Source organism: Borostomias antarcticus (genome assembly GCF_949987555.1).
Source record: "Borostomias antarcticus genome assembly, chromosome: 2".
NCBI lineage: Eukaryota > Metazoa > Chordata > Actinopteri > Stomiiformes > Stomiidae > Borostomias > Borostomias antarcticus.
The window spans coordinates 25,399,286-25,425,543 of NC_140235.1; the positions used below are offsets into that span (position 1 = coordinate 25,399,286).

Consider the following 26,258-nt stretch of genomic DNA (forward strand, 5'->3'; position numbering starts at 1 on the left):
TGACTGATTGATTTACTGTCTGTCTGACTGACTGACTGACTGACTGACTGATTGACTGACTGATTGATTGATTGATTGACTGGCTGACTGACTGACTGACTGACTGACTGACTGACTGACTGACTGATTGATTGGCTGGCTGACTGGCTGGCTGGCTGGCTGGCTGGCTGGCTGGCTGGCTGGCTGGTTGATTGACTGGCTGGCTGACTGACTGACTGACTGGCTGGCTGACTGACTGACTGACTGACTGACTGACTGACTGACTGATTGATTGACTGGCTGGCTGACTGGCTGACTGACTGACTGACTGATTGGCTGGCTGACTGACTAACTGACTGACTGACTGACTGACTGGCTGGCTGACTGGCTGGCTGGCTGACTGGCTGGCTGGCTGGCTGACTGACTGACTGACTGACTGACTGGCTGGCTGGCTGACTGACTGACTGACTGACTGATTGATTGATTGGCTGGCTGACTGACTGACTGACTGACTGACTGACTGGCTGGCTGGCTGACTGACTGACTGACTGACTGACTGGCTGGCTGGCTGGCTGACTGACTGACTGACTGACTGACTGGCTGGCTGACTGGCTGGTTGGCCAGTTGATATGACCTAAAGTCTGATGTATGTCAAGTCTCACAGCATAGTTTCTGATTGAATGCAATACATGCACAAATGGACCCGCATGCATACACACACACACACACACACACACACACACACACACACACACACACACACACACACACACACACACACACACAGTGCAGTAAACAAAGTAAAACAGTGCAGTAAACAAAGGCCTATTAATGGTTAGATCCAAGCAGAGGAGGAGAACTGGGACCGTTCTCTCGTGCTGGGAGCCCACAGCGCGGTCAGATGCCCTGTCAGCTGCTACTGAGTCTCTCCTCTCCCCTCGTCCCCTCTCCTCTCCTTTCCTCCCCCCTCGACTCCTCTCCTCTCCTTCACCATCACAAGTTCTACAAACGTTTTACCAACGCAGGTTTCTACCAGGAAGCAGAAAGGGTTTTAAAAAGATATCCCTATAGGGAAATCCTCAGAAACCGGAAATAACCCTGAGATGAGATGCAGTTCTGAGCTGGTTGTTGATGAAATGAGACTGAAACAGCCAGAGGAACTGGACACGTCTGCTCTCTCTACTTTGCATTTCGGTTGTATGGCCACTAGGCTGCAGCTCTCCACATCCCAGTACCACTCTACCCCAGTACCTCCACTCTACACCAGTACTACTCTTCCCCAGTACCTCCGCTGTACCTCCAGCCCTACATTCTTCCCCACTAACACCCTCTAGCCCCCCACTCTACCCCAGTAGACTGTACCCCAGACCAGCAGTGTTTGAGGTATAGAACCAGAGGAAACAGTGATGATGTCTGGACAGCAGATAAGAGCCTGTTTGTGTGAATGACTGTTTCCTGTTTCACTCTGAGCTTCCTGTACACTGTGATTTCACACGTGGATACTGAAGCGGGAAGGGATGAGATGTGATCTCTTAATTGGTTACCCTTGGAAGATAGCAGATGTGAGCTACGTCCTGATTGGTTACCCCTGGAAGATAGCTGGCGTGAACTACCTCCTGATTGGTTAACCTTGGAAGAGAGCAGAAGCAAGCCTCCTGATGCCTGGTCTTCATAACACAGTAGATACCTTCTGACTGACCTTCATGAAACCCAAGATATGTACAGCCAGTCACACACACATTCTACGGAAATACACATACACGCACACACACCATGTCACAGATACATTTTACTGATGTGTTGACCTTTCTGTGTGAAATACTAGACGTGCTTCAGTCTCAGAAACAGACCTTACCTATGGACCAATCATGAAGAAGACAGAAAGACTGTAAATACTGTACATACTGTACACACACACACACACACACACACACACTCACACACACACACACACACACACACACATACACACACACACACACACACACATTGCATCACTCTCCACTAGTCCACCCTGACTTCAGACCTTAGACATTTTCAAAGGCGCCACACTGAGATCTCTGTGAGACTGTCCAGTCTGGAGATCAGATTCCCAGTTGAGTAAAATATCTGTACAGCGCGCAAACAAACAGTGCCTATAAAAAGTATTCATGCCCCCCTTTTTCACATTTTATAGTGTTACAACTTGGAATCAAATTTACAACTTGTCACTGCTAAACACAAAACACTCAAAGTGAGAAATTGACTTTCCTTAATTAATTACCAAAAAAAAGTTAACAACTGAAACTACTGAAATAACAACTGAAAATTATTTGAAACTAACCAGGGCGAGTTTATCAGAACAACAAGGGAACAATTTAAAAATAGGTTTTGAAGCCATCACGTTCAACTTTTGAAATGTAAGTAAAACGCAAAAATGCAAATATATTTTAATGTGACATTTACTTCGGAAAATGGATTGCGGTAATGTGATATACTTTGGATGACTAGTTTCAGGAGATCAACTCATACAGTATTTAGACTGGTAGGGTCCTTTAAATTTTGACATGCACAGAGCCACGAAATGCATTCAGAGGCAGAGGTCTGAGCTCTCTGAGCACCATTTCTAGTTGTAACCTGTGACAGTGTTGTTTGTATTGTCCCTTATAAATAAATAAATAAACAATAGCACAATGTAACAGGTAGACCAGGTTTATGCTACAACTACAAGACTGATTGTAGCATGGGTCAACTAAGAACCCATTACATTTTGGAGCGGATCCGAATCATGGGGTGGGACCACGAGCCGCCCGGTCAGCCTTTCACCTCCATTCATTTTTTGTGCTCCGCAGTGAAAAATTCCCCCAATGTCAATGGGGGGAATTGAAAAGGCCATATCTTGACATGGGAAGGTCACAGAGACACGGGATTTGGACTGGCATAAAGCCCTCAACCTAACGAATGCAGCACCATACATGACGAATGAATACCAAACATGTCCTGCTCGCATGCTCATGCGCAAACACAGAGCCATGAAATGCATTCATGGGCAGAGGTCTGTGCTCTCTGAGCACCATTTCTAGTTATGCAATAAATTATTTAAAGTTTTTTTCTAATTAATTTACTGTAGAAACATCTTTTTTCACTTTGCATTGTACTTTGTGTTTATCAGTGACAAAACAAGCACAATAAAATGTGAAAAAGTCCAAGTGGGGGTGAATACCTTTCACATGTTATGCATGCTGTGCATCTCCATTAACACTTTCTCAAGCTATTAAGTGCATTTCATTGCAGTTTTTTAAGGCACAAAGCCATATGCAAAACATTGAGCTTGAATAAGTTTTGAATGTCAACCTTTTTGTTCAGGTCCTTTGTAGCCTAATTAATAATAATAATAATAATAATAATAATAATAATGACATAAGAAAGGCTGGGAAAGGATTCATTCTGTTTAGGTATTGCTCCGCCCACTTTGCCACCTAGAGGGTTCTGGGGCAAGAGAGAGACTGTCTGGACTCTGATTGGCTGGGGTCTGACCTAAACAGAGCATGTCACTCCCCTCTCACTGTTCAACCCCATCTTGAGTGCAGATGTTGTGGCTTATTGCTATTGGGACATGGGCGGTCTGAGGAAGATGTACGTATTTGAATGTATGAATGTGTGTGTGTGTGTGTGTACCCTGACCCTAGCCTGGTCGTGGGTCAAGCCTGGGTGACCTACTCTCACCCTTCTCCAGCCCAGGTGTCACTCACTTTCTTCTGCGGTGGCACTCTGTCTACATGCCAGAACACTCTTCACACACCACAGCACTAGAACACTCTCTAGAAGACGGTACACCACAATGCTCTCTAGAAGACTGCACCTAGAACACAGAAGAGAGATAGAACACTAGGCTAGAATACTGCAACTAGACTAGAACACTAGGGCCCTATTTTCGCGGGGCGGCACGTAGCTCTGGAAGCTGGGGATTGCAAGGTCCTCGGTTCCGAAGTGTCCTTGAGCAAAACACCGAACCCCAAAAATCGTTCATGTGTGGCACGTTGGTCGCAAGTGATGGAGCCACGCTTCACAGCAAGAAGGTCTCCGGGCTTTTCTGTGTGCATGTTCTCCCCGTGTTCGCGAGGGTTTCCTCCCAAAAGAACCCAATATGAAATACACGCAGAAGAGCAGATCGCTAACGCTGTCTGTCCCTGACGAAGACGGACATGAGCACTTGGTTGGTCCCCGCACACACACGCTGCCTACTGTCTGCTCCTGGTTGCCGTTGTGGGAAGGATGACGGGATGTGTGAAGAGCAGGAGAAGCATTTAATCTCCCATTACTACGTGTGTTTGAGTCAAGTGCCGCATGACAAATAAAGAATTCTTCTTCTTCATTCTTCGTGCCGGGGCTAAGTGCTAAGTTCTAAGGGTCCGTCATAAACTCAATATTTCTTGCGTCCGACAAGTTTGGTGCGCAGTAAAGACGTTTGATAATTGCGAGTTTGATACGTCTACATTGTACACAAAACTAGGCAGTGGCAAGAAATGTTTTGTTTGTGACGGATCAAAACTTAGCCCTTAGCCCAGGCACGCAAATAAGGCCCTAGAACTCCCTAGAAAAATACACTGGAATGATCTAAGAGCACGGTTGGTCAGGGGGAGGGTTAGAGGTGACAGTGCAGGTCAGGGGTCAGATCTCACAGTTGAAGCTGGGCTCCAGGTGCTCCCCTGCCAGCAGGCTGGAGATGAGGACCTGGTAGATGATCTGCAGCAGCAGGAAGCTCAGGCTGGTGAAACACAACCATTTCAGAAGACGGCCTGTATGACCTGGAACAAAGAGGGAGAGAGAGAGAGAGAGAGAGAGAGAGAGAGAGGAGTCAGCAGTTGAGGATACACATGTGTGCACACACACCAGAACACGCATGCACACACACACACACACACACACACACACACACACACACACACACACACACACACACACAGACACACACACACACACACACACACACACACACACACACACACACACAACATATCTGTTCTGTAGCCAGTAGAACAGGGCCTATATCTGTCCTGTACAGCATCCCTGTCCTGCAGTAGAACATCTGTCACGTAGAACATCTCAGTCCTGCAGTGGAACATATGTGTCTTGTAGAACATGTTTGACCTGTAGTCGAACATCTTTGTCATTAGAATAAAGCTGTGCTGCAGAACATCGCTATCCTGCAGTAGAACGTGTCATGTAGAACATCTCAGTCCTGCACTAGTCCTGTAGTAGAACATCTTTGTCCTGTAGCCATTATAATACACATGTGCTGTAGACATTAGAATATATCTTTGCTGTAGCTAGCAGGGGCAGCAGGACATTTCCAGATGCAGCAGAGAGAGAGACCCAGGCCTAGAAACATGATACTCACACAGGAAGCCTGAATGAGGAGCAGCTGTGAGTTTAGTGTGTGTGTCTGTATACGTGTGTGTGTGTGTGTGTGTGTGTGTGTTTTGCTCGGGAAGGCTGACTCGTCACAGCGAACAGTCACGCCTATGTGAGTCAGGCCTAGCTCTTTTACCTCTCTCTATAGCAATGCCTTTTACCTCTGACCTCGGGGTTCAAGTCATGTTCATTCTGAAAGCTACAACCATAGAACAGGACTGAATGCTAGGGACCTGACTAGAGCAGGTCCAGCAAACAGCAGCTAAAAAGCTGGCTAGCTAGCTTGGCTAACAGCAGCTATGGACCTGATTAGCTTGGCTAACAGAGGCTGTGGAGCTGACTAGCTTGGCTAACGGCAGCTAAGGGTGGTTATCTAGCTTGGCTAACAGCCATGGCCATAAACATCATCTTCTTATAGAGGAGGAACATGAGAGGAGTAGGTAAGCTGATCACAGGCAGAGTAGATCAGCTGCTGCAGTAGTGATCTACAGTGGTGGTCAGGCTTCTGAAGCATCTCGATCCGTTTGACCAAGTGGATTGGTATTGATCTTTTGATGACGTGGATGCGGAGGAAAAGACAGGAGGAAGAGGAGAGGAACTTGTTCAGAATAGAGAGCTAAAGCTGCTGTCTCCAGAAAAAGAAACGGAGGCTACTAACACTGTTACTGTCACACACCTCAGTCACACTACTGTACATGGAGCTACTGGGCCCATTTCCACAGTGCTGTGCTGGAGTGCGCTTTGGAGCTTCACTCCACCCTCCAAGGAGCAGCAGTGGCCACATGTGACTGTCACGTGTGCCTCTGGTGAAGTGCCTCAAATGGACTATTAGAGTTAATAAGCCAGAGCTCTAGACATCTAGATGAGCGCTGGAGTGAGCAGTGGACAGTCGTTAACATCGCAGGCACACGTTTAATGTCATGTTTCCTACCTACAACAACAACAACCAGCAGGCTCTAATGCTACATCTAAGACTAACGCTACTGCTAAAGACTGACAGTAGGTTCTAACATCAGGCCTAGTGCCACATCTAAAATTCAGGACTAACGCTGCATCTAACTTTGGAGGGCTAACCCTACGTCTATGTACATCTACTGTAATGTCAGGGCTAGGGTTAGCCCTGAGCTCTAGCGCTAGCCCTGGAATACTAGAGCTAACTCTAGAGCTCATGCTACAGCTATAAGGTTAGGGCTAATGGGCTAACAACAGAGCTATTGTAGATTGACTCCATCGGGAAAACACAGTGCCAGCTAGTCTCTACTCATCCTTCATGATGTGACTCACAGCCCAGGCCCGATACCCACACAGCACTCTGGAGCCAGTAGCTGCAAGGGAACCTGGTCAATGGACAAAGAAGTGTTCAGAGCAGTAGCCTCAGCCAACAGACAGAACTAGGCTACTCCTCAGAGACAGGGAGGGTGGACTGACCAGCACACATACAGATAGATAGACAGACAGACAGAAAGACAGACAGACTGACTGATTCTGAAGACACAGAGTACTGCAGTCCTCTCGTACACACTCTGGAACTGTTCTTGTCAGGACCCACCTGACATACATTTAATCTCCTTTTAATAACAGTTTTGATAACAGGCTGATGCGGCGGACCTGCTGATAGAGGAGCCGATGGAGGAGCTGACTGATAGAGGAGCAGGCTGATAGAGGAGTAGACAGAGAAGCCGATAGAGGAGCAGGCTGAGATAGAGGCAGGTAGTCTCTCTCCAGACTGAAATATTACATTGAATCGCTGCACTCCGCATACTACATAATAGAGTCTGTGCGACTTCGCTGCCCAAGCTGGTGTTCAGAGGGCGTATCGAAGGTTCAAAATTAGAAAGAGTGACAGGTCGTAGCAGCAAATGAGAAACGCTAGCCCAGGTTAGATGGGCGGGGCATATCTATGAGTGGGAACGCCTGATCGCGAGGGGGTTCCTGCGAAACCAATGAATTGGCAGGATTTGAGCAGCAGATTTTTGCATCAAGTGTCCCAGACCCATAGAGAGATCTGTAGCATGCGGTAACGTAGTTAGCGTAGCTTACGTAGTGTATCAGCGAAAGAACTCTCATGGGTCTGGCGTTGAGACTAGGTAGATAGGAGCAGACAGATAGAGGGTTGCTGAGAGCTGGCAGAGGTAGAGCACGCTGAGATAGTGCAGGTGGGCACAGAGCAAGCTGAGAGACAGGGCCAGGCCTGGCTGAGCAGCGGTGGACTCTGGGAGACACAGGAAGAGGAAGTGGGGAGGACGTTGAGTCACAGACTTCCTGCGGAAAACAGACACGGGGCTCGGACCTCTCCGCCTCGGTGACAACACCCTTGAGCTGCTTCCTCAGGAAAGCCTGGTGTCTCCTGCAGGTCTCACTGGACCATGACGTACAGAATGTGTGTGTGTGTGTGTGTATGTGTGTGTGTGTGTTTGTGTGTGTTTGTGTGTGAGAGTAGTCAGACAAACAGCAAAGAGAAATGCCTGTCAGTGACGTCATCATTGTTCTTTGCTCTGCCTGCGAGGAAGACGTTCACTATAGGGCCCCAGACAAGAGTCTCCATACACACACATACACACACATACACACGCACACGCACACACACACACACACACACACACACACACACACACACACACACACACACACACATGTAGCGTGTTGGGGCAGGCCTGTGGACTGTAAGTATGTCAGACCCAAAGCCAGAGTACACAAAGGTGTGGGAGGAGTTTAACCCCTGTGAGTCAGGCAGAGGAACAGCTCTAGGAAACCTGGATGGTGATTGGTTGGTCTAAGGTAATTCTGTGGTGTGATTGGTTGGTCTGAGGTGATTCTGTGGTGTGATTGGTTGGTCTGAGGTGATTCTGTGGTGTGATTGGTTGGTCTGAGGTGATTCTGTGGTGTGATTGGTTGGTCTGAGGTGATTCTGTGGTGTGATGTTTATGCTGTTGTATTGCAGCTCTGAGCAGGGCCACTTCTACTGTGGTGATGTCTGGACATGGCAGGAGTGCAGTAGGGAGCGTTAAATCACCTCATCCTTCACACTCACTGGACCACATCCCATTTGCCATCCGTCCACACACACCTGGTACACCTGCTGAAACTACCGTCTACACACACACACACACACACACACACACACACACACACACACACACACACACACACAAACACACACACACATACACCTGGTACACCTGCTACGGTACCTACCACCCACTCACCCACCCACACACACCTGCTGCAGCTACAATCCACACATACAGACAGACACACACACACACACACACACACACACACACACACACACACACACACACACACACACACACACACACACACACACTACATTTTTACATTACATTACAGTCCTTTAGTTGACGCTTTTATCTATAGCGACTTACAATAATTGCATTTAACATAGGAAAAGCCTATTAGTACTACTATTCGCCAGAACTCACAAGTGCATCTCCTTTCCTCACACACCACTCACCTGGTACACCTGCTGCTGTACATATCATCTACACACACACCTGGTACACATTCTGCGATACCTATCATCTACACACACACACCAGGGTGGTATACCTGCTACAGTACCTACCACATAGCCACACACACCTGGTACACATGCTACCTACAACCCAGCCACACACACCTGATACCCCTGTTGCCACACACACACACACACACACACACACACACACACACACACACACACACACACACACACACACACACACACACACACCTGGTACACCTACTACCTACCAGCAGGCTTCATACACACACCTGGTACACCAAGGTTATGGACATGTGATCATTCACCTCATACTATGACTGTATAGTATTTGATACAATTCAAATGTAAGGGTTTCTTGATTTATGTTGCGTAGGATGCCAGACGGGTGGGGTTCGCACATTAGTTGCAGTTACCTGGTAGTCTCACGATACCAGACAATCCGAGATCCCTGCCTACCAATCGTCTGGGGATTTCAAGATAGTCAAGATAGTCGCTAGAACGACGGCGAAGACCGCCACTAACAAACCTACGCCTATACTGAGTAGAATTGGTTTAAACCTGAACTAACCTACACCCTAAAAACTTTGGATTGGTTCAAACCTGAACAAACCTACGCCCTAATGACTACGCATTTAGGGACTGACTGGTGAGTCAAGCTCCCTGGAGGCTGGGCGGTGAGATGACCCTGTGGAGGCCTGTGTCAGACAGTCCGGGGGTGGTGAGGCGGAGCAGATGGAGTGAGTCAGACCCGGAGAATGTCTGTTGTGATAAAGAGCAGCAGGCGCTACGGTGGTACCAACACTGGGATGAGATCAGGCTGGCGCTCATTACATGAGTTAGATGTCTAATCTAACTTCCTCGCCCTCTTCCCACGAACACCACCCCTCTTCCTAATCTTACATTACCCGCCCCAGATTTCATGTGCTCATTGCTGAGCCATCTGTTGAATTTCAGTGTCTTCCAGTGAGGTTGCACCATAGACAGGCACCTGTTTGAGTAGCTGGAGCTCAAGGTAATCTCAAATTGCCTTCTTCACATTTCATATGATCACGGCAAGTGACTACAGTCTCTACTACACTCTACGGCAGCTCTACTCCACCTGTACTACAGTATATTCTATTCTAGCTCTACTATACTCTACTGTAGCTCTACTATACTCTGCTGTTGCTCTACTCAACCACTAATATACTCTACTGTAGCTCTACTCAACCACTAATATACTCAACTGTAGCTCTACTATACTCTAGCTCAATTATACTCTACTCTATCTCTACTATACTTTACTGTAGCTCTACTATACTCTACCTCTCCTCAACCTCCTACCAACTCTGACCTTCTGTTGCATTCAGGTCCTTCTGACACTAAGCAGCCATCATGTAGCCTCCTCTAGAGTTAAAGCCCCCTCCAGCAGGTGAAAATTGTTGTGTATCAAGTGGTAGGCCTACAGGTACACATAAGTTTAGGTCAGTACACTCTCCCCACACTCTACTACTGTATGTGCAGCAGTGGGTGTAACAATCTACCAGTTAATAAAATGGCAACCACACCCCAGGGAGGGGATTTTTTTTTTTAATCCCTTCTAGTCTCTGGTTAGCTGAACAAGGGTGGTCTGAGCTGAGAGTGGTCTGTGACAGTGGTACCAGCTGTGTGTCTGATGGGAAACAGAGGCAGTAAGAGCTTCTTGCCCAACATCTGATCTTCAGTCTTGCTGTTTTTTGTGTGTGTCTTTTTACTAGGCAATGAGAGGGATGTTACCTGTTTCCAAAAAGGTAGAAGAGATCTTGATGATGTAATTTCATTGCTACTTCATGAAAAGGAATCTTACTTTGGTGTCTTAATATCACAACTGCTTATTTCAGGCCAAACTGGCTGTATATTGATTTACTTATAAGGGATTTTAGTATTTGTTTACTTTCTTTTCGCAGAGTTTTTTTTTGTTCTTCTGTTTTCTTTTTCTGCTCCTCTTGCTGCCTCCTGCGAAATGCCGCCCTGGGCAGCTGCCCATGTCGCCCATGCCTAAATACGCCACTGGGGTTAGGGTTCTTACCCTGCATGGTGGTTCTGGTGGGCGATATGTGGAGGTTAGGGTGAGGGTTAGGGTTCTTATCCTGCATGGTGGTTCTGGTGGGGGATATGTGGAGGTTAGGGTGAAGGTTAGGGTTCTTACCCTGCATGATGGTTCTGGTGGGGGATATGTGGAGGTTAGGGTGAGGGTTAGGGTTCTTACCCTGCATGGTGGTTCTGGTGGGGGATATGTGGAGGTTAGGGTGAGGGTTAGGGTTCTTACCCTGCATGGTGGTTCTGGGGGGGGATATGTGGAGGTTAGGGTGAGGGTTAGGGTTCTTACCCTGCATGGTGGTTCTGGTGGGGGATGAATGGAGGTTAGGGTGAGGGGTTCTTATCCTGCACGGTGGTTCTGGTGGGGGATATGTGGAGGTTAGGGTGAGGATTAGGGTTCTTACCCTGCATGGTGGTCCTGGTGGGCTCTGAGAAGAGTGGGATGAGCAGGAGGTAGATGAGATAGACCAACGACAGGCCACTGTACCGGAACAGACATGCTGCAAAACACAACACACAAACACACACACACTGTAAGAACAACCCAACACATACAAAACACATAGACATCAAACACGACACATATAAAACACAACACATGCATAAGAACAACCCAACACACACACACACACACACACACATAAGAACAACACACACATGAGCGAACATCTGTGTAGCAGAGTAACTTGATGATGATAAACCCCTGTACCTCAGTGCAGTAGTTGATTATAAGGAAGCCAGATAAAAGAGTCAGCTGTGAGGTATTTGATTACAGAGTCTGAATGAAGATCTCTACTCAGGGAACACACACCTCGCGGCACCAAAGCAGAGTTGAACAGCACAGACAAGAGATGTACATTAAGATCTCTCCAACCTTGACTAATATTGTTTCAGTCAAACATCCATCCTCAGCACTATTCTATCCAGTCCGTCTGAACACACACACACACACACACACACACACACACATGCAGAGTATTTCTGAGGAATGTGTGTATGGTGGCGGCACTGGCTGGTACAGGCAGTGCTATAGCTGACCTCAGACCTGTCAAACACAAAGCTCTGCTCCCAGTAGAGATAGTGAGGTAGTAGCAATCAGACAATAAATAAATCAATCAATCAATCAATCATCACACACAGACACACACACACAAACAAACAGAACCATGCAGTGATTTGAGAGATTGCTCTGCTCTGTGTTGTCTAGCCTCTCAGTCCTGCTCCACCAGACAGACCTGGCTACACCACTATCTGCTGTGGGAGCCACATGAACGTACTAGAAACTTCCTCTGTCGCCCCCCTACCCGCCAAGCGTCCATGTCCTCAGCGTGAGAGCGCTGGACAGCAGCCCTCTGAGCGCTGAAAGAGTATCAGCCAAAGTCAATAGGAAGAGCGGAATGTGCCTTGCAAAGAGGGGACCTGTCAATCACGAGGATCTCAAGTATGTATATCTGCTGCTCCTTCAGGAACTACCTCAACACCTGACAGTCTTGGAGAAAGGAAGTCCTCGGGGTGTGTATCTACTGTACACTACAGTGGGTTGCAGGGTAGTTGTGACTAAAGAAGTGGCTGTACTCTGACTAAAGAAGTGGGTATACTGTAACAGAAATGTTACAGTTTTTACATTAGTGGTGGATAATGACATGGGTAAACTGTGGGTCCATGAATAAAGAAGTGGGTGTACTTCGTATATCTCTGTATACACTCCACTACACCACCACTACAAAACACAGAATGTGATAGAATATGGCAGAATGGCACATAATGAACCCTAAACCAGACAGCAAGAGATGGACCCTCTGAGCATATGAGCCTCATCGGTCACAGTATCAGTCCTGAATGAGACAGCTGGATAGTGCGGTGTCTCTCGCAAAATCTGACGTCAGACCAAGAGGCTATCCCGGTGGTCCATGGGCTGGAAGCTGTTCTCTGCGCCTGAGTCACCACGGCTCACCGACACAGGATGTCTACAAACCCGAATGTAGTCATTAGGAGAAATCAAACCAGGAACTCTCCATCCCGCTGCATATTTCTGCTGCCTCTAAATATCAATTATTGTTCCGCAATCCCATCGTAGGGCTGCAGAGCCCTGAGGCCCTGTTATGAATACAGAACAGCAGCTAAACATTATACTGCTGCAGCTCTGCACTGACATTGTGATATTCAGTTCTCATCTGTATATAGAACATCTGTAGATCTGTCTGAGATCTGTAAGCCCCAATGAGGATGTCCTTTTGGTCTGATGGTAGGCTAGCGCCATAGAGCAACTACATTTAATGGGACAGTCCCAGGCAGGTACCTAGGATTCTACCAAGATGGGAACACTGTGGCACTAGCGCATCTCATGCCAACTTCATGGGTGAGCAACAAATAAGTAAGTAGGGGCTAACTAAGTCACTCTTTACTGGGTAAAGTCAAAAGATGGGGTTGCTTTGTGGAGGGCTAGTGGCTAGTCGAGTGGCCAGTCACAGGTGCAGGCTAGGACATCTAACCCTATGGTGCTGTTTACAGTAACTGTCGACCTCGTGTTTGGAGTTACCAAATACAATGGGAAACTTCACTTGATAAGTGAAGCTGTGATTGCAGGATTCTTATAGGAGATGAAAGAGACCATTCATTCACCCACCTTCTCTCTCTCACACAAGCTACTAACAAGCCATTGTTACTGTAATGTGTTATAGTAGGTAGCAAAACTCTCAAGAACACTGCAGCATCATGGGCTTTCGACAAAGCTGTGAGTGAGGAAGCGAAGAATGAGGCTTCAGGGTTGTGCAGGCGGTGTGCGGGGCTACGCTGCAGCTCGTGTCGCCCGATAGTCGAACAGCGCGGCATGCCCACTACCATGCATGATCATTCGCGCTCACTCAGAACCATACTGCGCAATTTATAGCATAGATATTGCATTAAAAAAGTCCTAAACTTCACCACACAAAGTTGTTACACAGATACTTGGTTTTACATCGCTGCAGCTCTCTTGATCAATTGATGACCAGGAATCCCCTGTCCTCCAACAGTAGGAAGAGTTATTACAGTAAGCGCACTAGGCTCATATTGTTCCTTATACACTCTTATACATTCCTTATCCCAACCCTAGAAAACAAGGTGCTACATAGATGGGTTCTACTGTTCTGTTGCTCTGGGGAGAACCCTCTGAAAAATACTGCTGGGATTTGGAACTAGAGACACCATAAGCCGTTGTGACATGTACGGCTCTGGCCTGTCCTGATACCAGCCAGCCTCCATATCAGTCCCCTGATAAGGGCTGGTCGGACATTTTTGCCTGCTGACTGAGTTGACAACCTGTTACTAGACGTTTTTGTCTGTCTGCAAACTGAGTGTTTTTGAGAAGTTTCTGACTCTTAGCACACTGAGTGTTTTATGTCGGTTCTTGGCGGAGAGGACACTGTGCCTCCTGGCACACTCTGAGGCCAACCAGACTAATATTGATGTTGACATTACAATAATACAGAGCTGACCAGCAGATATCCCAAACATATTAAATACACCCAGAAATGTGCCCTAGTTATAATATCGAGGCTAAATATTAATGTTAGGTGTAAATATGTCAGTTCATTGATGCTGCAGGGTTTATAGCCAGAAAACCTCAGGCCGGAAGAGTCTGAGCTACCAACAAGGTCCCGGCCCCCCCCACCACACACACACACACACACACACACACACACACACACACACACACACACACACACACAGGCCCCCACCTTAAGGTGCCTCCCTCTCAGGTAACTGGATCTGCTGTTGCTGTGGATTTTGCTGAGTCTGCTGAACCAGACAGACACAACATACTACATGAGAGCACACTAGGGTGGCCTATACTAGAGTACACAGGACTACACTAGAGTATACAATAATAGAATACACTAGAGTATAATAAAGGACATTGTCGGGTGGAAGGGTACATTGTCGGGTGAAAACTCCCTACTAGCTGAGGTGGGAATAGATGATTGTGATTCATATATCAGCCCTGGCCGTACCCAGCAGAGCGGAGGCTGCTGCAGCAGACAGGTCAGGGTGAAACTCATGACCGGCCTGGAGCTGGCGGGCCGAGGGCTGGGGGCTGGAGGTTGGGGCGACACAAAAGGTCCTTTCAGGTGTTTGTGTGTGCGTGTGTGTGCGTGTGTGTGTGAGTCTGTGTGTGTGTGTGTGTGTGTGTGTGTGTGTGTGTGTGTGTGTGTGTGTGTGAGAGAGAGTGTGTGTGCGTGTGTGTGTATAGGAGCAGAGCTGTATATCTGGCCCTGGCTGGTAAGGTTTCAGTAGCAGCCCTGTCAGATACAGACAGGAAACAGTTCAGATAAAACTGTATGAATAGTCTGACTATGAGGTTTAGGGACGGAGGAGGAGGAGGAGGAAGAGGAGGTAGGGGGTTAAGTGTTAAATACTCCTTATTATCCCACTAATATCAACAAGGTCGCAAGCCACTGAACAGAACGCGAGATTAACGGGTAATAGGGTAACATTGTGGTAAAACTGGAAGAATGTTGGGTTTGGGAGAAGGCTGCTCTGCCCTTAACTTGCCCCTGCAAGACCTTAACTCGTGGTGTGTGTGTGTGTGTGTGTGTGTGTGTATATGTGTGTGTGTGTGTGTGTGTGTGTGTGTGTGTGTGTGCGTGTTTGGGCAGCAGCAATCTCAATCTAAGCCAAATTTAAAAGCTCATCTCACCGGTCTAATCAAGAATGATGCTGACTAATTAGCCTAATTGATGCTGTCTAATTAGCCCCCTCTCGCTCTCTCCTTTTCTCTCACTCACTCTCTATCATTCTCATGACAATTGTCAAACTTGTGCCCACGGTCTGAAACCCGACGTGAGATTTGGTCTCAGTCTCACGTCGCTCACGTCCAAATGGATAAATGTCGAACGTGCCGTGGAAATGACCGTACGCCTCTCCGTCTCTCTTTTTCACTCCCCCTCTCTTTCTTAGTCAGTCTCTCTCTTCCCTTCTCTCTGTCGCTTTAATTATTACATGGAAGATACTCTTTTGTTCCAAGGCAACAATTAATTTAACAAATTCTCTAAACAAAGATCTGTTACCATGCTCCTAACAAGGCTTATGGGGGTGCCGTACCTACAGAACTGTATCAACCATAACCCATACCCAGACCTGATGATGGGGGTAAGTGTACCAAACCCAATCCATACCCATACCCAGACCTGATGATGGGGGTTAGAGTACCAAACCCAATCCATACCCAGACCTGATGATGGGGGTTAGAGTACCAAACCCAATCCATACCCAGACCCAGACCTGATGATGGGGGTTGGAGTACTAACCCTAACCCACTCATGGTGATGGGGCCTGTGTCAACCCAAACCCAAACACATCCAACACACTTGCAATACAGCTAATACATTCCTAACCCTAACCACATCCCTACGGCTGAATGAAACAACAGCAAAGTCACTCCAAGCATCCGTCCCATACAAAAGGAGTAATTTTAGGCAGACATGTAGGCTATGAGCTAAACTTAGAGGAGTTCTGACCATTGCCAGGAAGGAACCCTATCTAGAGGGTAAATAATTTGAACGCACGAAGAGCTGTAGAGGCCTAACACACCAAGACCTTTACTTAGAAAACTTTTAAAAAATCAGCAATCTGTACAGTAGGCGACTAAAACACAATTTATAATCTAGCCTGTGACACAGAAATCATCATGAAGTTTTTTTTTTAAAGCCTTCAACTGATTAAAGAATTGTTCTTCGGCTACACTTAAAACAGCTGGGTTATAAACTTCCGTTTACAGTCACTAGACCAGCGTTATTTTAAAATAGAACATTTTAAATTATTTTTGTAAAATAACAGAGTTAGGGTTTAAAATGTTAAATGTTGTTTGAAAGGCGCGGACTGGTGCCTTTCAGCTTTGAGCTCAATGAGATGATGTTTTTATTTTGATCAAATTGAGTTAGGCGACATAAATAAAATATGTAGGCCTACAGTATATTGTTATTCTGCCTAAATAAAGTAGCCTAACTAGTAGCTATTTGTGAAAAGGGTTAGATTCAAACACAGAAACAGTAGGATGTTACGATGTGAAAACGTTTGTTGCTCAATCTTACCCCAAGAGCAGAAAGAGAATTCTTATTAAACTGTGAACAAAACAGTTAACTGGCAGAACGCTAGGCCTATTACGAGGTGGTAAATTAATTATTAAGGCTATAAAAATAAACATCACGTTAGGGTTAGGGCTCTGTGGTAATGAATAGATGGGCTTTATTGAGTATAGCCTAGGCAATATCTGCCGAATAAAAGTTTATCAAAGACTTGATGAAAAACAAAAATTGGAATGTTACTCGGGTTTGACCAGCTTACCTGCCGTGAGACACACTGGCAGCAACAGTCTGAAGATCAGTCCGCACACCAGCTCGGAGGCCATGGCTGGTTATCAAACACACATACATACACACACACACGCGCGCGCGGCTACTTCAGGTTATCTCCGCGCTGCTGTCCGGCCCGATTTAACCTCCGGATGAGAGGGCATTGTCCCGTTAGTCCAGTCTCCTTTAGGTACTCCGGTGGAGGCGTGCAGCCTGCGTCCCACAAAAAATGCGCTGTGCAGGAGAGAGAAGTTTCTCCGACGCGCCCTCTGCCTTATTTAAGCAAGAGTCCACATCCGACACCTCCAACATCTGGTGCGCAGCAGCCGACAGGCGCTCCAAGAGCAGACAAGGCTACAACGCAGCAAACCGCCGAGGACTACGGCTCTAAAGACTATTCACATTACCTGCTGGCAAAACTTGTCATGATTCTTAACTAAATTCCAGCACACCGCTAAAGTCAATAAACACTTGTTGAAATAGTGAAAAGTTGTACTTCCATCTGTAATCGCCAAGGAGTCCATCACACGTTCCTCATCAGTGTCCTAACTTCTACACACCAGAACAACAGCTACAGCCCTAGTAGACGCTCCAGCCTCCGCACAGCTGTAGCTCGTAACGACCCAACTCTCCTCCTCAATGGAAGGCGGAGTTAGACATCGACGCCTGGCTCTGTTGCACCCCTAGTCCCGCCCCGGAGGGCCCCGCAGGCGTGGCGGCCACATTCCAAGCTTCCTCCGGGTCAGGTAACTCAAACCCCCGCAGAATGTACAGATTCTCTGGACTAACGGGGACTGGCTATAAACCCGGCTGTACAGAGGTCAGACACCAGTTTGATCATGAGTTGTGATGAGTAGCCTAAGGCTACAGATGCAGTTGTGCTTAGGCTACATGTATGTAACCAACATGCTTAAATAACTGCTCCAATAGTTGAATCTCCAATAAAAGTTGTAAAACGTGGAAACTGTCATAGCTTATTTTGCAGGCCTGTGAACCTGGCGTAGCCTAGCCTCTGCCTGGATGGAGTAAATCATCATAGGCTACCACACGCAAGGCCCTCGGCTGGACTTCAGAGTGATTGCCACGTGTCTACGATTGTCCATGGATAGATTAAAGACAAACGAAATTATCCGCGTGGTTGTTTTGTTTCACTTGATTGCGCAATGGGCTTGAAATCCTAGCTGGTCTCGTAGGCTACAATTGTGAATAGGCAAGCCATCAGAAACGAACTGGCGGACCCCGGCGCCACCTAGCGGCCTCGAGGAGGTCGTGTCAAGGGCCGTCAGTTGTCCGGGGTAGGAGGTCGGGCTAAACTAGCACTGTAGGTGACGAACTTTCCCTCTGTGCCCTGCCACTCACAGCGCTGGTGGTGCTTTGTATTTTATTTTAGTTTTTTGATCACCATGAGTTCAGGGGTAGACCATTTGGTCCCATTTAGTTTTGCCTCATTCAAAAAACCTGCTAGGGCCCATGCCACATTCAGAGTCGACTGCACAGCTCTGCCAACAGAGCATATCAGCACTGTGATGTCATCCACAGGTGAGGGGCTCCGTGGGGTCTTGGAGAGGCCAGGCTGAACACATCATAATAAACACATAAAATTCATCCAAGGCACTGTTGATACACAGTGTACCCAGGCAACCCCCTGTACAGGAAAATACTAATACCGGGCAGTATAATACATCATAACACACAGTAAAGCATTAACCATACAAGAGGGTAGAGGCCCAAGCCCCCCTGATCACCATGACAACAGGATAATAAAACAGAGCAGCTTCAAGTGGTTAAAACTCTTTAATGATCTTTTATAACACATTCTTCTATAACGTCAGGTGATCCTTTATAACAGCTCCTTTACAAAATGGCAGGTGATCCTCTATACTGTAACATCTCAGGAGATCCTTTTCTAACATATCAGGTGATCCTTTCTAACATTTTGGGAGATCCTCTATAACAGCCATTCTCAACCAGTGGTCCGTGGCACACTGGTGGTCCGCAGAGCACCATCAAGTGGGCCACAGAGGCAGTGGTAGCCTACTACCAAATGGTTAGAAAAAAAACATACAAAGCTAGTTATTTTTTATATCTAAAGGTACTCAAGAATTCACATAAAATATGTCAAGTTAAAATGCATAATTGCATAATGGCCAGTAACGTTTGAATATCGCCGCGGCAATCACATCCGAAAGTGTTCAGCTAATGTAGCTTGCTAGCGAATATTCCCTCGGACGCAAACTTTCCCTCGCCCTCGGATGGGAAGTGACGGACAACCATTTTTTTTTCTCATGTATTTGGGAAGGTGGTCCTCAGAATATTTTTAACAATCAAAAGTGGGTGTCAGGTTACACAAGGTTGAGAACCCCTGCTCTATAACACATTAGGCGATCCTTTATAACACATCAGGCGATCCTTTATAACACATCAGGTGATCTGGTTGATGCCTTCCTGTGCAGTCAGCTTGGCAGTGGTTCAGTAAGGAATATAAACATGTCTTCATTAGACACAGGCCTGCTTGTATCACCTGATTTTTCACCTACTGCATCATCTGACATCACCTGGTATGAGGTTGTTCCCTGGCTGGAGGCAATATTTACAAAAGAACTGTAAAAATTTAAAAATAAAAAGAGACATAAAAAGTCAGTGTATAAATATATCACCAAGAAATGATACAAAGGCGAAACGGCCATATAAGCAGAGAGCAGACAGCACCTGTAAGTACACTGTTAAGAGTCCTGGTCAGGGTTCTGGTTAGTGTATTTGTTGAGGTACACAGACAATGTGACTGGGTCGGGATGGGGAAATCTGATTCTGTTGGGGTCAGGGTTCACTGCTGAGGGTCTGTGAGGTCAGGGTTCACTGCTGAGGGTCTGTTGGGGTCAGGGTTCACTGCTGAGGGTCTGTTGGGGTCAAGGTTCACTACTGAGGGTCTGTTGAGGTCAGCGTTCAATGCTGAGGGTCTGTTGGGGTCAAGGTTCACTGCTGAGGGTCTGTTGGGGTCAGGGTTCAGCGCTGAGGGTCTGTTGGGGTGAGGGTTCACTGCTGAGGGTCTGTTGAGGTCAGGGTTCACTGTTGAGGGTCTGCTCGGGTCAGGTTTCACTGCTGTGGGTCTGTGGGTCATGGTCGTCTCGCTCATAGCTGATTGGCTGCAGCTGCTGGATGATGTGATTGGCAATCTCCAAAGACCCCGCTGCAACAACCCTCCTGGACATGAGGTCCAGGGGACCGCCTGGAATACACACACGCACGCACACAAACACACTTTAATTATTTTACACACTTAGAATCCCCATTTGATTGGATCCAAATACAACAGAGATTTTGACAGATTTGAACACCATCACACACACGCGCGCGCGCACACACCCACACACACACAATAGGGTGAGCAGAGGGCCATTGTTCACATGACCCTGACCTCCTCCTAACAACAATGGTCCAATTGTTACTGCCCACTGCCTCCATCACATCACAACACACACACACACTCAAGTGCACACACCCACACACACATTCTTGTAGATTTTCTCCGCTTTCACAGTTGAAATTCAGAGAAGGGAACACAGAAGAGAGAGGAAAGCATAGAAGAGAAAAAGAAGGGAGAGAAAGGTCCTCCTACCTGTGGTGTCGAGAACACACCCCCCTGCCTCCCTGATGATGATGTCAGCGGCGGCGATGTCCCAGCAGTGCAGGCCGTACTGATAGTATCCCTCGGCCGCGCCACACGCCACCAGACACAACGCCAACGTGGAGCTGCCAATGATCCTCACTCTGGGGGGGTACAACACGTCACAATCCTCCACTTCCTCTCCTCGACTCCCCCTCCCCCTCGCTCGTCTGCCTCCCCCTCTCTCCTCTCCCCTCCTTCCCCCTCATCGTCTCCTCTCCTTCCCCTCCCCCCTTCCCTTTTGCTCTCCTGTCCTTCTGCCCTGTCCCCCCACTCCCTCTCTCTCTCTACCTCTCCTCTACCTCCCCCCTCTCTTCTCCTCACCCATGTGCAGGGGCAGACAGCAATCTGCTGATGTTCCCTGAGAAGATGTCCAGCGTGGCCGGGTCTCTCTTCGCTCCGATCTCTGTCACGATCAAGGCCTTGGACAGGTCTGCCAGTCACCACCACCACCATCACCACCACAACAACAACAAGAACACCACAATACAATATTAAAAACGGGCCCTTGAGCAGATAAGCCTTGTGAGACCGTCTTGATTTTGCGAGCTCATATGCTGTTTCTCTCGCAAATCAGCCTGGATTCTCTCCATAGAGATCCGTTTGTACCAGATCAGAAAACGATCTCGCCAATCAATGTTGGTTCTGAGGAATTTTAAATATAAACAGCTATGCGGTTGAGTTTAGCGTGTGACAGACGGTGATAGACAGATGGTTCATCCAATCACCTGCTAAGTATTTTTGAAAGTGCCTGACCTTTTCCAAACAGTTTCCAATGGAAAGTTCTCAGATGGTTATGCAAAACATAATTTCAACCGCTCCTCCCTGTCATCACATCTAAACCTGCCCAGCGTAGCTGGTTGTATTTCAAATTCCTCAGAACCAACGCTGATCCACTGATACTGCAAACCAAATCATCTGGCGTGTCAGGTTATTGAACAGAAGGGTGTGATACGAAGCAGGTTTGCTAACTTTGACCTTCAACTCTGACCTGAACTCGGGGTAACAGGTACTATTAAACTGGACACCTTTATAACAGCATTTAAATGTAGCCTCTCAATACTGCTCTCATTGTGGGAGAATTTCTAACTGCATATCAAAAATACCAGAAACTCATGTGAGTTATATGACTGCGTTGTTCCATTATTCTTTGAAATTTTGCACTTTTCTCTTTATTGTGGCCATTTTATTCCTGAATCGTACAACATGTTTACCTAACTTTACATTTTTCATTGTTAGCTTCTAGTTGGGACAAGGCCTTGTAGGGAGAAAATATCCACTGATACTAAATGTATTGTCGTTTATTAGACTACTAATTACTTGCACCACCGTGAGGCGCACAAGTAGGTTGTTCACTGCTGTCTGTATGTGTGTGGGTATGTAAATTTATGTGGAGATGTGGCTGGATGGGCATGTATGTTCGCACCATAACTCGAAAACAAAAAACTATGACGTTCATACTTGGTACATATAGTCTACCCAAGGTACCCGACCTGATTAGATTTTGGAGCGGATACGAATTACAGGGCAGATCCACAAATTAATCCACAACGACAACCTCTCTTCATTGCATGATTTCATGTTGAGCTCGCCTCGTGTAGTTTGGAAAAGTCGAAAAGTATTTATTTGACTGCAGTATGGTCTTCAGAAGTGTGCACTCGACAAACACATTCAGCGGATTTCACACAGATACGGTCCAGCTTGGTTCCAGGTTTGAAACTCTTTATATAAGGGTTTTCTGAAATGTCAGAAAATGTGGAGTGAACGTAGGCAAAATTCATTTCCTGAACCGAAGCAACAAAAAAGGCGCAGTCTAGTTGTAAATTGTATTTCCAATTCTAAATGCACATAGAAGCCAACAATGAGCAGTCAAGGAGCCAAATGTGGCACTGGAGCCACAGGTTCCTGACCCCTGTGCTAACCCTACAGTCACCCTGACCTGTACTCACCCGTCTCTCTGGACACGTGGATCCTGACTCCGTTGCAGAACGCTCCCTGTCCTCTCATGCCTGTGTACAGAGTCCCGTAAAAGCAGTGGTAGATCACTCCAAACTCTACCTATAACACACACACACACACACACACACACACACACACACACACACACACACACACACACACACAGAAACAGGTAGACACACACACAGAAACAGGTACACACACACAGACACACAGAAACAGACACACACACACAGAAACACATAGACACACACAGAAACAGGTAGACACACACAGAAACAGGTACACACACAGACACACAAACACACAGGAACAGACACACACACACAAACACACACAGAAATAGGTAGACACATACACACACAGACATACACACACACAGAAAAAGATAGACACACAGAAACAGACAGACACACATACACACACACACACACACACACACACGGCATTACAGATAGTCATTCTGGGAGTCTGGAGGATGCATACAGCTGTGTATCTATTGTTCCTCTGGGACCCCGCGTCTCTCTTACCTCTTTTTTCACAGCAAATCCAATGCTGACAGCGACCATGGGAAAACTGAAAAGATTACAAAACGCAATTTATTTCCTAAATAAAAACGTAACGTGATGGTATTGTTGTTACCACTGCAAGAGTGTCGTTACCTGTTACCATGGCGAGTGTACGTATAACTACCTGTGGACGAAGTTGCAGGTTCCGTCGATGGGGTCGATGATCCAGGTGGGGCTGTCGGTCAAAACACACCCAGCCCCGGCTGCTGCTGACTCCTCCCCTATGAACCTGAGAACAGGAAGTTATGACACTGGAGAGCATCGTTTCTCTCCCAAAGCCCCTCATGGCTGCTTGAACTTAACCAAAAAGGTCCTTGTGTGTGAGCAGCAACATGTTGAATTGGATCAAGTGATCATACAGAATTTAGAGGTTGACTGTCCTGAGGTGAGGGTTGTGTGCTGTGTGGTTACCTACATTAACACTTATTTTGGCCTTTCTGAACATCTGTGTGTGTGTATGTGTGAGTGAGTGTGTGTACCTGTATGTACCTGTAAGTAGGCCTACTGTATGTGAGTGTGTATACATGTGTGTAAGTGCATGTACCTGTATGTGAGTGTACCTGTATGTGGGTGTGTGTACCTGTGCGTGAGTGTGTGTACCGGCGTGTAAGTGTATGCGTGTGCACCTGTGTGAGGGGAATCTGTCCCTGAGAGTGGAGATGATGAGCTCCTCCACCTGCTGGTCCGCCTCCGTCACCAGGTCAGTGGGCGTGGCCTTAGAGCTGACACGCTTCTCCTGCAGCACTGCCTCCTGCACCATCTAAACCACAACAACAATAATAACAATAAACAAAAACTCCTGCTAAAAGCACCAAACTATGATTCTCTTAACAGTACAACAGAGTGGGGTAATGCTACTGTATCAGCTGAGCAGCCCAGGGCAGTGTGGGGGATGGCCCTACCATCCAGCCTGGCGTAGCCCTGAAAACAGGCAGGTTCATGGTACTGTGACGAACTGCTATGATTTGGGCCTAGAACTAACGTTAGATGACATGATGTCAATACAACATAATATTATTCGCTGCCTCAATGTTGCGAATCGATTCTCTCGTATTTGAGAATGATCTCAGCAGCTTGCCATAGACAGTGGCATTATACCGCAGCCGTTCACCACCCCAGCTCCGGAATATTACCTTGCCCGCTCGCAGGGCGACCTGCACAGCCACATCCATGCACTCCGCCCAGCACCTGTCGCCGTCCGCGCTCGCCATCCTACTCGTGAAGCTTGTTACTAAGATATTGAAGAGTAAAACTCGGCAACACGCATAATGCGAAACTGTTTGACTTTGATGCGGTGACGACAAGGCTACTACGGTGTCCGGTTTGTTCCGTATGGTCGTGTGCGCAGTTCAGGTTCATCAGGGCACAACCGGTTTTGTCCTCGTCAGTCGATCGTGTATCGACGAGATCGCCACCACAGGCTGCAAAAATATCTGACGTTCGGTACCGTGAAGCATGTCGGCTAATTTAGCCTACAATTTTCGCTGAAATCCGCTTGAGCTATAGCTTACAGAAAAATAAAAATGTCCCATCAAAGGCGAGAAGTCTTCATGTACTCGTCTGCCTACTCAGATTACACTTCTCCTGTTTTATTTAGCCTACTTCATAGTAGGCTAGGCACTAGCGGAACAACCGTGGGATTTGGAATGAGGTAGCCTAGGCTAAACACGCGCTCTGATCCGGTGGTGATGATGATATAGGTCACAGCCATATTATCATTTGAACAGCTTGTCCACTGCCCATCTCTGCCGTCCAAACGTGTGAAACCTGTCGGCCTTCAACAAAAGTCGTGGTCTTCTGATAGATACTGACAACGTAGCCTTTTCCTACAATAGCCTACAATGATATCTGACAAGCCACCACACCACAATTATGCTACCAATAATAACAATAATAATTATTATTATTGTTATTATAGCCTAGTAATAATTCATTTCATTTATAAACTTTTCTTTGTCAGATAATCTCAAAGTGGTGAAACAATCACAAAGTAGCCTAATTTAGAAAACAAAGCAGAATAATAACAAGCAGAATAGTAACAGAGACACTAATTAATATAAAATATATAGCCTACACATTAGGACTAGGCTACATACAAAAAGCTTTTCTCAATAAGTAGGCCTTTAAACTTAAAAGAACTCATATAGTTTGTGGTGCCCTCAGATTGTCAGATTCCAAAGGCGGGGGGCAGCTGAGCAAAAGAGCGGTGTATGAAGAAGTCTCGCGATGCCAGACTTTCGAGTGCAGCGTAGGCTATTAGAGACTGACTCGTGAGTCTAGATCAGGGGTGTCAAACTCAAATACACAGTGGGCCAAATTTTTTAACTTGAACAAAGTTCAACATTGAACAAATGACAATTTTAATATGGACCCAAACAAGTTTTGCTTTAACATTGAATATGCACTTATCACTTTCGCTTTTGGTGCGCATCAATGGTGTGCACTAACATATGTGAATACGTCCTCAGACACAAGTGTTGGTGCTCCATCTGCTCAGTAGAGAAGCTTGTAAAACCCTGACTGTCCTACAGCCAGGCAGACAGACAGACAGCCGGCATGCAGACAGACAGCCAGGCAGACAGGCAGGCAGGCAGACAGGCCGGCAAGAAGGCAGACAGGATTGAATGAACAGGAACAGAGCAAACACAGCGGCCGGCTAGGTCAACACAGGTGTCTCTATCACAGTGAGACGTTACATAACGTAAAGCTTCTGTTTTCTGCCTTTCTTTTCGACATTTTTAAGAAGGGGTAACACGGTTACAGTTGTAGTATGAGATTGCTATGACTACTGTCACAGA

At 46.8% G+C, this 26,258-nt stretch overlaps 2 protein-coding genes across 2 annotated transcripts in view; both read right to left on the reverse strand.

The window, feature by feature from the left end:
• Positions 1-17,324, reverse strand: part of LOC311321988 (piezo-type mechanosensitive ion channel component 2-like) — a gene marked incomplete at both ends in the record, with an annotated part of 57,018 nt that extends 39,694 nt beyond the window's left edge. Inside the window, 3 exons of the mRNA XM_084454001.1 lie at positions 4,641-4,766; positions 11,341-11,436; positions 17,261-17,324. Of these exons, the coding sequence (XP_084310127.1) occupies positions 4,641-4,766; positions 11,341-11,436; positions 17,261-17,324 (286 nt within the window). The remainder of the gene's footprint in view (positions 1-4,640; positions 4,767-11,340; positions 11,437-17,260) is intronic.
• Positions 17,325-19,120: 1,796 nt separating this feature from the next.
• On the reverse strand, positions 19,121-24,764 carry impa2 (inositol monophosphatase 2). The gene is made up of 8 exons (XM_084452794.1): positions 24,594-24,764; positions 24,087-24,220; positions 23,585-23,689; positions 23,422-23,467; positions 22,882-22,990; positions 21,257-21,365; positions 20,885-21,036; positions 19,121-20,494 (listed from the first exon to the last, which is right to left on the reverse strand). Exons 1-8 carry the CDS (start codon positions 24,669-24,671, stop codon positions 20,355-20,357), a joined length of 873 nt encoding a protein of 290 aa, XP_084308920.1. The 5' UTR covers positions 24,672-24,764; the 3' UTR covers positions 19,121-20,354.
• Positions 24,765-26,258: the final 1,494 nt, after the last annotated feature.